General features: G+C 48.5%; 2 protein-coding genes across 7 annotated transcripts in view; both read left to right on the forward strand.

Annotated features, from left to right (window-relative positions):
* The window catches only part of ECE2 (endothelin converting enzyme 2), a 28,397-nt gene extending 28,119 nt beyond the window's left edge, over positions 1–278 (forward strand). For 5 of the 6 annotated variants that reach the window (XR_009209312.1, XR_009209313.1, XR_009209315.1 and 2 more), the window contains one exon: positions 75–278. The gene's annotated coding sequence lies outside the window, so the exon portion shown is untranslated. Of the gene's footprint in view, positions 1–50 lie in introns of all 6 variants that reach the window. The other variant, XR_009209314.1, reaches the window with a different exon arrangement.
* Positions 279–357: 79 nt separating this feature from the next.
* Positions 358–11,024, forward strand: PSMD2 (proteasome 26S subunit ubiquitin receptor, non-ATPase 2). Its single transcript, XM_032171782.2, has 21 exons — positions 358–643; positions 1,093–1,149; positions 1,522–1,686; positions 2,794–2,915; positions 3,104–3,328; positions 3,628–3,786; positions 3,937–4,081; positions 4,260–4,320; positions 4,591–4,737; positions 4,914–5,020; positions 5,218–5,345; positions 5,575–5,662; positions 7,042–7,204; positions 7,328–7,429; positions 7,622–7,767; positions 8,021–8,104; positions 9,042–9,210; positions 9,299–9,393; positions 9,577–9,703; positions 10,424–10,542; positions 10,683–11,024. Exons 1-21 carry the CDS (start codon positions 509–511, stop codon positions 10,863–10,865), a joined length of 2,727 nt encoding a protein of 908 aa, XP_032027673.1. The 5' UTR covers positions 358–508; the 3' UTR covers positions 10,866–11,024.
* Positions 11,025–15,295: the final 4,271 nt, after the last annotated feature.

Below are 15,295 nucleotides of genomic sequence, written 5' to 3' on the forward strand. Positions count from 1 at the left end.
CTACAACTTTAATCCTTTCTTTTTTTTTGCTTTCTTTTTTTTTTTTTGAGACTGAGTCTTGCTCTGTTGCCCAGGCTGAAGCGCGACAGGCAAACTAGATTTGTCAACTGGAGTGTCACTGTGGGTTCTATTTACATCGTTATGAGAAAAACCTGTGGCCGAGGAAAACTCGCTATCTCCGGTCGCAGACCGCCCATCTACAGCAGTGAGCGTACCCAAACTCCACACGGCCAAGTCCCGCGGGTTGCAGGAAACTCCAAAGAGGTCGGGGGCCAGGGGAGGCTGGGAATTGTAGTCTCCGCCTGCCTCCGGGGGCGGGGTCCGAAAGCGGGGCTCTCGGGCCGTGGGGGGTGGGTGGGTCGCCGAGCGCCCCGGCTCGTCCAGGCGTTTCCGGTCGCAGGCGGGCTTTGGAGGAGGAGGGGCGCCGCGGCCGACGCGCGCGAGGCGGTCTGGGAAAAAGGGCGGTGCGAGCGGGTGCGCGCGCAGCGGGCCGGCAGTGGCGGCGGAGATGGAGGAGGGAAGCCGAGACAAGGCGCCAGTGCAGCCCCAGCAGTCTCTAGCGGCGGCCCCCGGCGGCACGGACGAGAAGCCGAGCAGCAAGGAGCGGCGGGATGCCGGGGACAAGGACAAAGAACAGGAACTGGTGAGGCGCGACCCCGAGAGTCGGCGGAAGAGGCCGCGGGGCTGAGTCACGGCGGCTCCGCAGGCCTCAGGCCCGACACCCAACGACCCCACCGGGCCAGGGAGAGGGCTGTTGGGGCGACCCTCGGGACTCCCGGCACGTTGCCTCTCTGCTCCTCATTCTCCGTTCCGCGCTGTCACCTCCGCCGTCCCCATCAACCCTCACCACCGCCGCGTGAGGTGGACTCGGGCGGGTCATTGTCACCTCCGTTTCCTAGAGTGGCATTCAAGTAGAGCCTGGTTCAGAACCCAGGCTGATTTCCCACCAGGGCTTCCCATTCCCACTCGGTTTCCTTATCCACCTGGTCCCTCCTAAGGAGGCAGGCTTATTCTTCACCTGCCCCGGGTAAGTGGGAGGAGGACGTCTTTGGGATTCCTTCTCTTCATGAGCTGCTTCTCCCAACCCTCCAGTCTGAAGAGGATAAACAGCTTCAAGATGAACTGGAGATGCTCGTGGAACGACTAGGGGTGAGTTACGATGTTAACATGATTCGGTGCATGTTTGGATCTTTCCCACTTGTTTTATTCTTTTTTGAGGCAACTGCTACGTGCGGTGGACTGTATTTTAGGGTCAGTGTTATGATGATGTTGGGAGGCAGGAGAGTTACAAAGGGTATTTGTACAGTTTTGCAGCTTTCTCTTGTGGGAGAAGCAGAGTTCTTACCTCTTAACTTGGATCATTTGTTTTTGTGCCAGGCAGGGTGCAGGGAGTTGAGGAATCACAGATGAATGAATAAGACACAGCATTTCCTTGGAGGAGTTGTTAAGTTAAATATCTCTGTATTATGACTTGAAGGGGTGTGACTCCTTTTTGTCTGAGCCCTGTCTTCTCTTGATCAGGAGAAGGACACATCCCTGTATCGACCAGCGCTGGAGGAATTGCGAAGGCAGATTCGTTCTTCTACAACTTCCATGACTTCAGTGCCCAAGCCTCTCAAATTTCTGCGTCCACACTATGGCAAACTGAAGGAAATCTATGAGAACATGGCCCCTGGGGAGAATAAGGTAAAACTGTTTCAAATCTGGTGGAGGCCTAGTTTAGGAATTCCTTTTTACCCAGACCATGGAGGGTGCTCATTGTGAGTCACAGGAAGCCTGATAGACCTAAGCCCTGATCTATTTGAGGAGAGTTCATCACAGTCAAAATATCCACAAAAGAGCTGAAAGGAAGGTCAACTTCTCAGAAGATACTGTTTCTGTCATGTGTATTGGACTTTGGGGTTTCATTAGCATGGTCTACTTTTAACTTATGTTTAACCTTGATTTTTCTCTTTTCTTCTATCCCATATACATTCATTTATCTCTAAAATATGTTCCACATTCAGTCACTTCTCTGCCTGCTGGTACAACCCTAATCCTGGAAATGTTCAGTTTTTGCATGGGCTATTGCAGCACCTCTTAAATGATGTTGTTGCTTTTGTCCTTTGTTCCTACACAGTCTGTCTCTCATGTAGCAGCTATCGTGATCTTTCTTGGTTATGGGTCTTTTCTGCTTAAAAGCTTTTAATAGTTTATAATTGCAATTAAAGTAAAATTGTGGGCCTCCATTTTTCTCCACTTCATCCCTTGTTTGTCACCCTTCAGCTGTGTTAGTTTAAAAGGAAGATAGTGGCTGGGTGTGGTGGCTGTTACGCCTGTAACCCTAGCACTTTGAGAGGCTGAGGGGTGGATCACCTGAGGTCAGGAGTTTGAGACCAGCCTGGCCAACATGGTGAAACCCCATCTCTACTAAAAAAATAAAAAAAAAAAAAAAAAAAAAAATTAACTGGGTGTGATGGTGGGCGCCTGTAATCCCAGCTACTTAGGAAGCTGAGGCAGGAGAATCGCTTGAACCCCGGAGGCAGAGGTTGCAGTGAGCCGAGAGTGCACCATCGCACTCCAGCCTGGGCGGCAACAGCGAAACTGCGTCTCAAAAAAAAAAAAAAAGGGAGATAGCAATAACACCAACCTTGGTTTTTGTGAGGTTTAGCTTAGATAACATGTTAAATTTCTAGTACAGAGATTGGTATATAGTTAGTTCAATTTCAGAGACAATGATCTTGATTCCACAATGCACGCTCCCTTTATGCTGGACTGTTGGGTTTGACTTTAAAGGACTCTTTTTCTTTGTAGCGTTTTGCTGCTGACATCATCTCCGTTTTGGCCATGACCATGAGTGGGGAGCGCGAGTGCCTCAAGTATCGGCTAGTGGGCTCCCAGGAGGAATTGGCATCATGGGGTCATGAGTATGTCAGGTAAGATCTTTCTTCTTGGGAATCTGAAGGGGGCTCTGAGGCTCTGAGATAATTCAGAATTCTCTTGTGGAGTACAATCTGTCTTGGAGCATCAGTGTATTGAATTTCCCAGACACTGGATTCCTTGACCCACAGAGAAGTGCTTCCCCTGAAGCTGTGCTCTCTTAATCGTCTGGGCCTATCTGTAGGCATCTGGCAGGAGAAGTGGCTAAGGAGTGGCAGGAGCTGGATGACGCAGAGAAGGTCCAGCGGGAACCTCTGCTCACTCTGGTGAAGGAAATCGTCCCCTATAACATGGCCCATAATGCAGAGCATGAGGCTTGCGACCTGCTTATGGAAATTGAGCAGGTGGACATGCTGGAGAAGGACATTGATGAAAATGCATACGCAAAGGTCTGCCTTTATCTCACCAGGTGAGTGAACATGGTAGGGAAGGGTGGCAGGCATGCCCTCCTCAGCACCTCTCTCTCAATTGCGCCTCCTCTATTTCCCCAAAGCATTTGCTCAAGCATAGCATCACGCTGTGGTTAATCTGTTGATGTCTGTGAGTTTTTTGAGGACAGAGACTTTGTGTCTTCTTAGTAGTTGTAACATCTAGCACAGTGCCTGGTGTATATAGTAGGTATTTATTATTTATTTTGGGTAAGTGAATTCAATGGGGAAAATGAGTGCCTGGGACTTTTTGAATTCTTTGTTACTTTTACTTTTGTAGTTGTGTGAATTACGTGCCTGAGCCTGAGAACTCAGCCCTACTGCGTTGTGCTCTGGGTGTGTTCCGGAAGTTTAGCCGCTTCCCTGAAGCTCTGAGATTGGCATTGATGCTCAATGACATGGAGTTGGTAGAAGACATCTTCACCTCCTGCAAGGATGTGTATGTAGGGAAGAAGCTGGCAAAGAGATAAGCTCATGAATAGGACATTTGCATAAAGAGCTGGGACTTGTAGTTTCTGATTAGGGCTTGAGGGGTTTTCCTGTGCCCTTAGTGGGCAGTGGTGAGCAGATGTACGGGCTCTCTCCACAGGGTAGTACAGAAACAGATGGCATTCATGCTAGGCCGGCATGGGGTGTTCCTGGAGCTGAGTGAAGATGTCGAGGAGTATGAGGACCTGACAGAGATCATGTCCAATGTACAGCTCAACAGCAACTTCTTGGCCTTAGCTCGGGAGGTGAGACTGCCCTTTTTTCATCAAGGCCTTTTCGTCATAATTCTACCTGCCATTTCACCTCCCTCACTATACCTCTGACTAGACTCTCCTTGATTAGAATTGCCATTCAGTGGGATAGCAGAAGGGACAGCTGGGGGAGTTCTAGGGAAGCAGTTGTGACCCTCTGACTTCTCTTCAGCTGGACATCATGGAGCCCAAGGTGCCTGATGACATCTACAAAACCCACCTAGAGAACAACAGTGAGTAGCCCTCTGTATGGGATTAGCTCTCTGTATGGGATTTGGGGGATTGTAGTTATGCCCCTTGTATTGGGAGTGATGGCTTGGCCAACATGCTTGTCCGATCGAGCCCAGAATCCCCATGAACCTTTTTTCAGGTCACTGCTTGGGGGTATAGGTAGAGGGTACTAAGGGACTAGCTCAGAACCAGAGACCAGTTGCCATGCTGTGTTTCTTTCCTGTCCTACCCGAAACCTTCTTTCCTTACTTTTCCTCTCCCTCCTGTTGCAGGGTTTGGGGGCAGTGGCTCTCAGGTGGACTCTGCCCGCATGAACCTGGCCTCCTCTTTTGTGAATGGCTTTGTGAATGCAGCTTTTGGCCAAGACAAGCTGCTAACAGATGATGGCAACAAATGGCTTTACAAGAACAAGGACCACGGTATAATTCTGTTCCTGCTTTGTGTTTTGTTTTGCTTTGATCACTTCTTTTGTCCTCTTGGAGTCATACGTTATCTGACAAGGGATCCACCGTGCAGTTCTTTGGAGAACTCTTTATAATAACAGGATCCTCAGGATAGGGCCATTTTAAGACTAATAGATTCTTCCCTGGTATAGGAATGTTGAGTGCAGCTGCATCTCTTGGGATGATTCTGCTGTGGGATGTGGATGGTGGCCTCACCCAGATTGACAAGTACCTGTACTCCTCTGAGGACTACATTAAGGTTGGTCTGCATACAGCCTGCTCATGGGGACTTCCCCCTTCCATATTCTAGTGCCTAGCAGTGCCTGTCTTTCACTGATGAGGTCTGCTCAGTTTTTAACTCCAGTTAATGAGGGTGCTGCAGTGAGGCCCATGTTGCATCCTTTGTGGTGAGGAAGGTAGAATATCCTGAGTGAAGAATCTGTTTGCTCTTTGTAGTCAGGAGCTCTTCTTGCCTGTGGCATAGTGAACTCTGGGGTCCGGAATGAGTGTGACCCTGCTCTGGCACTGCTCTCAGACTATGTTCTCCACAACAGCAACACCATGAGACTTGGTTCCATCTTTGGGTAAGGTTCCTCGCTTGTCTTTCTGGTAGTGCTCAGCCTGTATACTCTGGAGAACAGGAACTGGGCCCTTTTCACCCATATTGCCAAGGGCTACCACTGTGCCTATTGGGTATCTGGCTCTTAGTGAATGTTTGTTGAGATGGTGAATGAATGACCGATCCTCCTTTTGTTCTTTTCTTGCTGCATCCTTGGGTATGTGTTGGGGACCGCCTCTCCGTGGCTTTTGCAGGCTAGGCTTGGCCTATGCTGGCTCAAATCGTGAAGATGTCCTAACACTGCTGCTGCCTGTGATGGGAGATTCAAAGTCCAGCATGGAGGTGAGTAGAGGCTATTGAGCATATAGAGTAAGTAGGGAAGGTGCTTTGAGTCCTACTTTCTGTGATAAATAATGAAAAAGAAGTAAGTGTGTGCATGTGTGCATACATGTACGTGCCTGTTTGTGTGTATTGAGGGGCGTCACCTCAGTGAAACCCCTTGATCTGGGATTCTAAGCCTGTGGTGGTTTTAAGGCTAAAGAGTTAACATTTTAGGCCTGGCACGGTGGCTCGTGCCTGTAATCCCAGCACTTTGGGAGGCTGCAGTGGGCGGATCACTTGAGCCCAGGAGTTCAAGACCAACCTGGGCAAGATTATGAAACCCCATCTCTACCAAAAATAAACAGAAAAATTAGCCGGGTGTGGTGGTGCTCGCCTGTAGTCCCAGCTACTAGGGAAGCTGAGGTGGGAGAATTGCTTGAACGCGGAGGTGGAGGTTGCAGTGAGCTGAGATCGCGCCACTGCACTCCAGCCTGGGTGATAAGAGTGAGACCCTGTCTTTTAAAAAAAAAAAAAAGAGTTAACATTTTAGTGTTGAGTTCTGTCCCTTGGAATCTCTGAGAAACTACTTGGACTAGAGTGAAGTGTAACTTAACACAGGCTGGGGTTGATGATTCTCCTTAGTATTGTAGTCATTGTTCAGCCTTAAATGTTCATACCTGTGCAGAGTCAGTAATGGATAAATACAGCATGGTGGCTAGTGGCATAGGTGTTAGAGTCAGAAAGACTTGAGTTCAAATCTTGCCACCTCTGCTTATAAGCAGTGTGATCCTGAACAAGTAATTCAATCTCTTTAGGCCATATGTTTCTCATCCATAAAAGGGGATAACAGCCAGGCACTCACGCCTGTAATCCCAGCACTTTGGGAGGCCGAGGTGGGTGGATCATGAGGTCAAGAGATCAAGACCATCCTGGCCAACATGGTGAAACCCCGTCTCTACTAAAAATACAAAAATTAGCTGGGCGTGGTGGCACGCACCTGTAGTCCCAGCTACTCGGGAGGCTGAGGCAGGAGTATCGCTCGAACCCAGGAGGTGGAGGTTGCGGTGAGCCGAGATCGTGCCACTGCACTCCAGCCTGGCGGTAGAGCGAGACTCCGTCTCAAAAAAAAAGAAAGCAGTGCAGGGGATAACCTCAGGATCTGTGACCCTGGGGCTGTCATGAGGGTTAAATGTCAATAGTACGTAAAACAGTTAGCCTAGTGGCTGGCGTATAGTATATACTCAATGAATAATGGCTACTATTGTTATTTTGATATTATGAACTAATATTATTATGGAGAATATCTTGCAGTGGACTGTAGGAATAGGATATCTTGAATCAAGACATAAATAAGTATTTTAATAACTTACTCTGTGTAATACTGATTTTCCTACCTCTAGGTGGCAGGTGTGACAGCTCTAGCTTGTGGAATGATAGCAGTGGGGTCCTGCAATGGAGATGTAACTTCCACTATCCTTCAGACCATCATGGAGAAGTCAGAGACTGAGCTCAAGGATACTTATGCTCGTTGGCTTCCTCTTGGACTGGGTCTCAACCACCTGGGTGAGGGGATGTTTCTATTTGGGCAAAGAGCTGACTGTAACTGGATACAACAGGGAGGGTTTATGTGTCAGGCTGTGCTGGATGGAGGCAAGTATCCTCTGACCCCTTGAATCTGTCCTGTAGGGAAGGGTGAGGCCATCGAGGCAATCCTGGCTGCACTGGAGGTTGTGTCAGAGCCATTCCGCAGTTTTGCCAACACACTGGTGGATGTGTGTGCATATGCAGGTCTGTGTCTTTGAGTCTGTTTTGTGCTTCCCCAGTGACTCCTCACTTCTTTCTTGATCCTTATTTTCAGGTTGTTTCTCCTTTCTCCTTCATTCCGATCTGCTCTAGATTCTTTAGACTTCTCCTGTTTTCCAAAGCTTTTCCTTGGTAACTTGTCATTTCTATCCATTCTCCCTCACCACCCTGACGCAGGCTCTGGGAATGTGCTGAAGGTGCAGCAGCTGCTCCACATTTGTAGCGAACACTTTGACTCCAAAGAGAAGGAGGAAGACAAAGACAAGAAGGAAAAGAAGGACAAGGACAAGAAGGAAGCCCCTGCTGACATGGGAGCACATCAGGTTATATGGGCAGCTGGGCACTTCCAGAGAGGCTGTGAGAAGAGATAAGCATATAGGGGAGCTTGGTTTGGTTTTTGCTTTAGAGCCCCTCTGGGTATTGCCATGTATTGAAATAGCGTGAGACTGGGTTCTGTATGTAAGGGGTAAAGGTGTTCCCCACAGGATGGCTTTTTATTCTCAGATGGACTTGAGTCAAGGGTGACTGTTCTTTATTCCTTGAGCTTAGTGGGTTCTGCTGTCTCTTCAATTGCAGGGAGTGGCTGTTCTGGGGATTGCCCTTATTGCTATGGGGGAGGAGATTGGTGCAGAGATGGCATTACGAACCTTTGGCCACTTGGTGAGTATAGCATGAAGAAAATTGGAATATACTGGTTTTGATGGCCTGGGGTTCCCCAAGGAAGATTTTTCTGATGGGTGTTCTTGGTGGAGAGGTGGTCTTTTTGCTGTGCCTTTTCTTTCTTTTTTTTTTTTTTTGAAACAGAGTTTTGCTCTAGAGTGCAACGGCACGGTCTCGGCCCACTGCAACCTCCGCCTCCCGGGTTCAGGCGATTCTCCTGCCTCAGCCTCACAAATAGCTGGGACTACAGGCGCGTGCCACCATGCCCAGCTAATTTTTGTATTTTTAGTAGAGACAGGGTTTTACCATGTTGGCCAGGATGGTCTCGATCTCTTGACCTCATGATCCACCCGCCTCAGCCTCTCAAAGTGCTGGGCATGAGCCACCATGCCCAGCCTGCTGTGCCTTTTCTTTTTTTTTTTTTTTTTTTTTTTTTCTCTTGACCTCATGATCCACCCGCCTCAGCCTCTCAAAGTGCTGGGATTATAGGCATGAGCCACCGTGCCCAGCCTGCTGTGCCTTTTCTTCTTTTTTTTTTTTTTGAGTTGGAGTCTTGCTGTCGCCCAGGCTGGAGTGCAGTGGCGCGATTTCAGCTCACTGCAGGCTCTGCCCCCCGGGGTTCACACCATTCTCCTGCCTCAGCGTCCCAAGTAGCTGGGACTACAGGTGCCCGCCACCTCGCCCGGCTAATTTTTTGTATTTTTAGTAGAGACGGGGTTTCACTGTGTTAGCCAGGATGGTCTCGATCTCCTGGCCTCATGATCCGCCCGCCTCGGCCTCCCAAAGTGCTGGGATTACAGGCGTGAGCCACCGCGCTCGGCCTTTATATGCCTTTTCTACAGAGGTTAAGGCCCCCTTTTACCCATCAGTCCACTCCTGTAATGGAACTTGTTTTTACTGCGTTCCCTCTTACTGTTGTATTTTCTTGGATCATCAGCTGAGATATGGGGAGCCTACACTCCGGAGGGCTGTACCTTTAGCACTGGCCCTCATCTCTGTTTCAAATCCACGACTCAACATCCTGGATACCCTAAGCAAATTCTCTCATGATGCTGATCCAGAAGTTTCCTATAACTCCATTTTTGCCATGGGCATGGTGGGCAGTGGTGAGTATCAGGCAGAAGAAGATCATAAACAGATTGGGGGAAGATTTGAAGCCCCTTTATTCACTTCTGTAATGCTTAACATTTCCAGGTACCAATAATGCCCGTCTGGCTGCAATGCTGCGCCAGTTAGCTCAATATCATGCCAAGGACCCAAACAACCTCTTCATGGTGCGCTTGGCACAGGTAAAGAATAGAACTCTTCTCCACAGAGCGTGCCGGGGAAGTATCTGTGGTGATGGAAGGAGGAACATGGAGTGTTGGCCCAGGAGGAAAGATGTGACCAAGTGGGAGATTTCTGTTTGGCTGGGTTAGGCGATGTCTCCTCAGTGGTAACTCCTCACCTCTACTTCCTTCTGTTTTTTTCAGGGCCTGACACATTTAGGGAAGGGTACCCTTACCCTCTGCCCCTACCACAGTGACCGGCAGCTTATGAGTCAAGTGGCTGTGGCTGGACTGCTCACTGTGCTTGTCTCTTTCCTGGATGTTCGAAACAGTGAGTTCCTGTCAGAAATTTTATAGCATGTAGTGCTCTGACTCCACCCTTTCCAGGGCCACTTTGATAATTTAGGTTCAAGACCCCAGTTTAGGCCGGGCGCAGTGGCTCACGCTTGTAATCCCAGCACTTTGGGAGGCCAAGGCGGGCGGATCACGAGGTCAGGAGATCGAGACCACGGTGAAACCCCGTCTCTACTAAAAATACAAAAAATTAGCCGGGCGTGGTGGCGGGCGCCTGTAGTCCCAGCTACTCGGAGAGGCTGAGGCAGGAGAATGACGTGAACCCGGGAGGCGGAGCTTGCAGTGAGCTGAGATTGCGCCACTGCACTCCAGCCTGGGCGACAGAGTGAGACTCCGTCTCAAAAAAAAAAAAAGACCCCAATTTAGCTCTGTATCACTCCAGGTTCCTGAGGTTCTTTGGGCCTGTGACATGAGACTTTCATCACCCACACTTTTGATCTGGCCCAAAGAGATTTGAGGGTGATGTGCCCAGCATCTGCTCCTAAGTCACTAGGGAAATGCGATTTTCAAGTCTAAGGGCTGTAAGCAAAGTGAGGTGGAGGCATCTCTGGTTAGTAGTAGGGTATATGAGGGGAGGAGTGTGGATTCAGTCGTATGACTGACGGGTTAAAGGGTCAGCGCTGAGGTGGGCTCTCAATGTTTCTGGCCCGGCCTGCCCTTTTGTCTCTTAACTTTTTGTCCTGTCTGCTTCCCTCAGTTATTCTAGGCAAATCACACTATGTATTGTATGGGCTGGTGGCTGCCATGCAGCCCCGAATGCTGGTTACGTTTGATGAGGAGCTGCGGCCATTGCCAGTGTCTGTCCGTGTGGGCCAGGTGAGAGGTTGAATAGAGGGGAAGGCTCAGGCTGTATTCCCAAACTGGAGAATGTACATATACTTGCTTTGCTGAAACTGGCGTGGGCGGTGGGTTGTTGCTACTTTTCCATCTTTCTTTTCAATTTTCTTACCCTACAGGCAGTGGATGTGGTGGGCCAGGCTGGCAAGCCAAAGACTATCACAGGGTTCCAGACACATACAACCCCAGTGTTGTTGGCCCACGGGGAACGGGCAGAATTGGCCACTGAGGAGTTTCTTCCTGTTACCCCCATTCTGGAAGGTTTTGTTATCCTTCGGAAGAACCCCAATTATGATCTCTAAGTGACCACCAGGGGCTCTGAACTGCAGCTGATGTATCAGCGGGCCATGCATCTTGCTGCCAAGGGTGGACACGGCTGCAGACTTCTGGGAGAATTGTTGCCTCCTGCTCTTTTGTTACTGAGTGAGATAAGGTTGTTCAATAAAGACCTTTATCCCCAAGGTCTCTCTGTGTCCGTTTTCTGGGGTGTCATGGCTGGAGTCTAAACTAGGGTAAGGAGTGGAAGTGAGAGGGCATTGTTTGGAGCAACTCTGAGTCTAGGTTAGCAGCACTGCCGTGGATGGAAAGAACTGAGTCCCTTCCCTCCCCTGGGTGGAAAAAACTAAGCCCCTCCTTTCTAATCATTTGTTTGCATTTTCTTAGAACCCTTGAGAAGCCAATAAATGTAATGGATCTTCTTTTTGTTTTGTTTTGTTTTTTTTGAGACAGAATCTCGCTATGTCCCCCAGGCTGGAGTGCAGTGAGGCAGTCTCGGCTCACTGCAACGCCTGCCTCAGCCTCCCAAGTAGCTGGGACTGCAGGTGCCCGCCACCACGCCTGGCTAATTTTTGTTATTGTGTTTTTTTTTTTTTTAATGGAGTTTTGCTCTGTCATCCAGGCTGGAGTGCAGTGGTGTGATCTCGGCTCACTGCAAGCTCCGCCTCCCGGGTTCACACCATTCTCCTGCCTCAGCCTCCCGCCACCATGCCCAGCTAATTTTTCCTATTTTTATTAGAGACGGGGTTTCACCATGTTAGCCAGGATGGTCTCGATTTCCTGACCTCGTGATCCACCCGCCTCAGCTTCCCAAAGTGCTAGGATTATAGGCGTGAGCCACTGCACCTGGCCAATTTTTGTATTTTTAATAGACGGGGTTTCACCATGTTGGCCAGGATGGTCTCAAACTCCTGACCTCAGATGATCCACCTGCCTCAGCCTCCCAAAGTGCTGGGATTACAGGTGTGAGCCACCATGCCCAGCCAGTGGATCTTCTTCCTAGGAGACGCAAATATACAAATATTTACACAAACTCTTCCAAATAACTTCAGGGGGCTTGTGGATCCTGTAAATAACCCCCCACACTCGCCCTCCACCACCAATACACCCTCTTCAAGCCTATCGTCTCCTGACCTTGGGCTAAGGATGTCCAAAAGTGGGCAGCCTCATACTTTTCTAACTTGACTTCTGTGCTACTGAATGAAAGGGACATCTTTACCTCCCGCAACCCTCTGTTGCTGTTGGGAGGTGCTATGAGGAATTTGATCATGTTAACATCTACTTCTAGGATGTCCTGTAGAAAGTGGATTCAAGAAGTCTGGACCCTCAGCCTCCCAAGTAGGTAAGATAGGGCTACAGGTGTGTACCACCACTTCTGGTTTTTTTTGTTGTTGCTTTTTTTTTAGAAATGGTCTCTTATCACTCAGTCTGGAGTGCAGTGGCACAGTCATAGCTCACTGTAGCCTCAAACTCCTCGACTCAAGTGATCCTCCTGACTCAGCCTCCCAAGTAGTAACTAGGACTTATAGGCATGAGCCACCACAGCTGGCCTACTTTTATTTTTGTAGAGGTGGGGGTTTTGCTGTGTTGCCCATGCTGGTCTCAATCTCTTGACCTCAAGGGATCCTTCCGCCTCAGCCTCCCAAAGTGTTGGGATAACAGGCATGAGCCAGTGTGCCTGGCTATTCATTTATTTATTTATTTATTTTGAGACAGAGTCTTGCTCACTGCAGCCTTGGCGTCGGGGGTCCAAGAGACTGTCCTGCCTCAGCCTCCTGAGTAGCTGGGAGCACAGGCATGCACTACCATGCCCTGCTAATTTTTGTATTTTTAGTAGAGACGGGGTTTCACCATGTTGGCCAGGATGGTCTCGATCTGACCTTGTGATCCACCTGCCTCGGCCTCCCAAAGTGCTGGGATTACAGGTGTGAGCCACACCTGGCCCAGTTATTTTATTACTTAATTTTTTTAGAGACGAAGTCTCACTTTGTGGCCCAGGCTGGAGTGCAGTGGCATGATCCTGGCTCACTGCAGCTTTGAACTTCTAGGCTTAAGTGATCCTCCCACATCAGCCTCTCAGGTAGCTGGGATTACAGGCATGAGACATCAGCAATTTTGGATTGAGTCATCTTGGCAGCCTGTATAAAAAGGTTGAAACAGGACTAAAGAAGCCCTGTTGAACCCCTTTATGGTTCCTGCCATAATCTTCAAGTTAGCATGTGTGATGTGATGAGCTTCTGTTATATAATGTGGATATAGTAGTTGCCTTACCTGATTTCCAGTGGTGGTGATGTTAAAATAAAAGGTGATTTGTAAACTAAAAAGAATAATTCTCTCCCAAATTGTGATTTAGGTGATTGTGCTTTAGAATAAGACAGTTTCATAGTGGCTTTTAACCTTTCACCTTTAGTTCTTCATTCATCAGTGAATAGCAATGGAGCCTTACTCTGCATCAGACATTAGTCTAATTTATCGGGATGCAAATACAGAAAAAAAATCCTGTGCTCAAAAAGTTTAATGAAATGATGAAAACAATTGTGATTGATTCTTACCAGGGTGTGAATAAGGTACCCTGGTATCACTGAGATGGGGCCTAAGTGCCTGGGGCAATCAGGGGGGACTTTGAGGAAGCTTATATGCTTAGAGGAAGATAAGTTTGTACAGAGGAAGAGGGCAGAATATAGCTAAGGGAGTAGCAAAGGCAAGAAGGAGGAAAAGCTGTTTTCAGAAACTTACCGATAATTTGGTTTGGCTAAATGTATAGGGGCCAGGGAAAAGGGTGGTAGGAGATACAGCTGGAAAATTCAGGCTCAGACCAGGTTTACAAGAGCTTTGTTGTGCTAAGAATTTGACAGTGTCTTTCAACGGGGCCCATTGAATGAGAGCAGAAAAGTGACACGATCAGCTATCTGGGTGAGAAAGCTAACCCTGGAGGACAGGAGAGCAGGCAAGAAAATGAATGCTTGAACTAAGGCAGTTGAAATGGGGACATAGGGAAGGGTAGAATAGTTATTTTTTAAAAGATAAGATCAATAGGACTTGATTTTGATCCAAATACCAGTAGGACCTGGTGTCTGATTAGATGTAGTGTGTGGATGGAGAAGGAATATAGGATGAATCCCAGATTTTCAGGTTAGGCACTATCCATTATGTAAGCAACAATATATTTGGGGGACTTGATTGAGTAGGGAAAGTTAACAAATTCTGGCCAGGTAATAAGTATCAGAGTCTGGATGAAAACCCAAGCTATCTGACCTGTGGATTTGGCTCTAGATGATGGTCCCTTCTGGCCTCTGTCAGCTTTTTCTTTTTCTTTTTTTTTTTTTTTGAGATGGAGTTTCACTCATGTTGCCCAGGCTGGAGTGCAATGGCAGGATCTCAGCTACCGCAACCTCCGCCTCCCGGGTTCAAGCAATTCTCCTGCCTCAGCCTCCTGAGTAGCTGGGATTATAGGCATGCGCAACCATGCCTGGCTAATTTTTGTATATTTTTAGTAGAGGTGGGGTTTCTCCATGTTGGTCAGGCTGGTCTCAAACTCCCAATCTCAGGTGATCCGCCTGCCTCAGCCTCCCAAAATGCTGGGATTACAGGCGTGAGCCACTGCCCCCGACCGGCTGTCAGTTTTAAGATTACTTCTCTTCTGTCCTTATTCTTCCATCCTTACTCTTTTGTCCCTCCGTGGGAGTGTCTGCTTTTTTTATATTTTATTTCATTTATTTCTTTATTTGAAAGAGTCTCACTCTGTTGCCCAGGCTGGAGTGCAGTTGTGATCTCAGGTCACTGCAGCCTCCAACTCACAGGTTCAAGCAATTCTCCTGCCTTAGCCTCTCCACTAGCCGGGACTACAGGTGCTTGCCACCACATCTGGCTGGTTTTTCTATTTATAGTAGAGATGAGGTTTCACCATGTTGGCCAGGGTGGTCTCGAACTCCTGACTTCAGGTGAACTGCCCGACTTGGCCTCCCAAAGTGCTGGAATTACAAGCGTGAGCCACCGTGCCTGCCTTTATTTTTTATTTTTTGAGACAGAGTCTCACTGTCATCCAGGCTGGAGTGCAGTGGCGCAATCTCGGCTCACTGCAACCTCTGCCTCCCGGGTTCAAGCAGTTTTCTGCCTCTGCCTCCTGAGTGGCTGGGACTACAGGCACGCGCCACCAGACCCGTCTAATTTTTTGTATTTTAGTAGAGATGGGGGTTTCACCATGTTGGCCAGGATGGTCTAGATCTCCTGACCCCGTGATCCGCCCGCCTCGGCCTTCCAAAGTGCTGGGATTACAGGCGTGAACCACCGCGCCCGGCCCATGATCTTTTTAAACGACGAATCTTATACTACTTGCCTAGTTAGAATGTTTCTATCCTTTTAATTTCCTTTGTTATTGGCCTTTCAATGACCTAATCTAAATTCTTTTCAAAGCTTGCATAATTCGTGTTGTATCACGATTTACTTAGGCAGGACT

The sequence above is a fragment of the Hylobates moloch genome, unplaced genomic scaffold (assembly GCF_009828535.3).
Source record: "Hylobates moloch isolate HMO894 unplaced genomic scaffold, HMol_V3 SCAFFOLD_13, whole genome shotgun sequence".
NCBI lineage: Eukaryota > Metazoa > Chordata > Mammalia > Primates > Hylobatidae > Hylobates > Hylobates moloch.

Coding starts and splice junctions, on each gene's coding strand:
- PSMD2 (XM_032171782.2), top strand. CDS start 509: ATGGAGGAGGGAAGCCGAGACAAGGCGCCAGTGCAGCCCCAGCAGTCT. Junction 1,150..1,521: donor TGCTCGTGGAACGACTAGGG/GTGAGTTACGAT, acceptor TCTCTTGATCAG/GAGAAGGACACATCCCTGTA. Junction 3,329..3,627: donor GTCTGCCTTTATCTCACCAG/GTGAGTGAACAT, acceptor TTACTTTTGTAG/TTGTGTGAATTACGTGCCTG.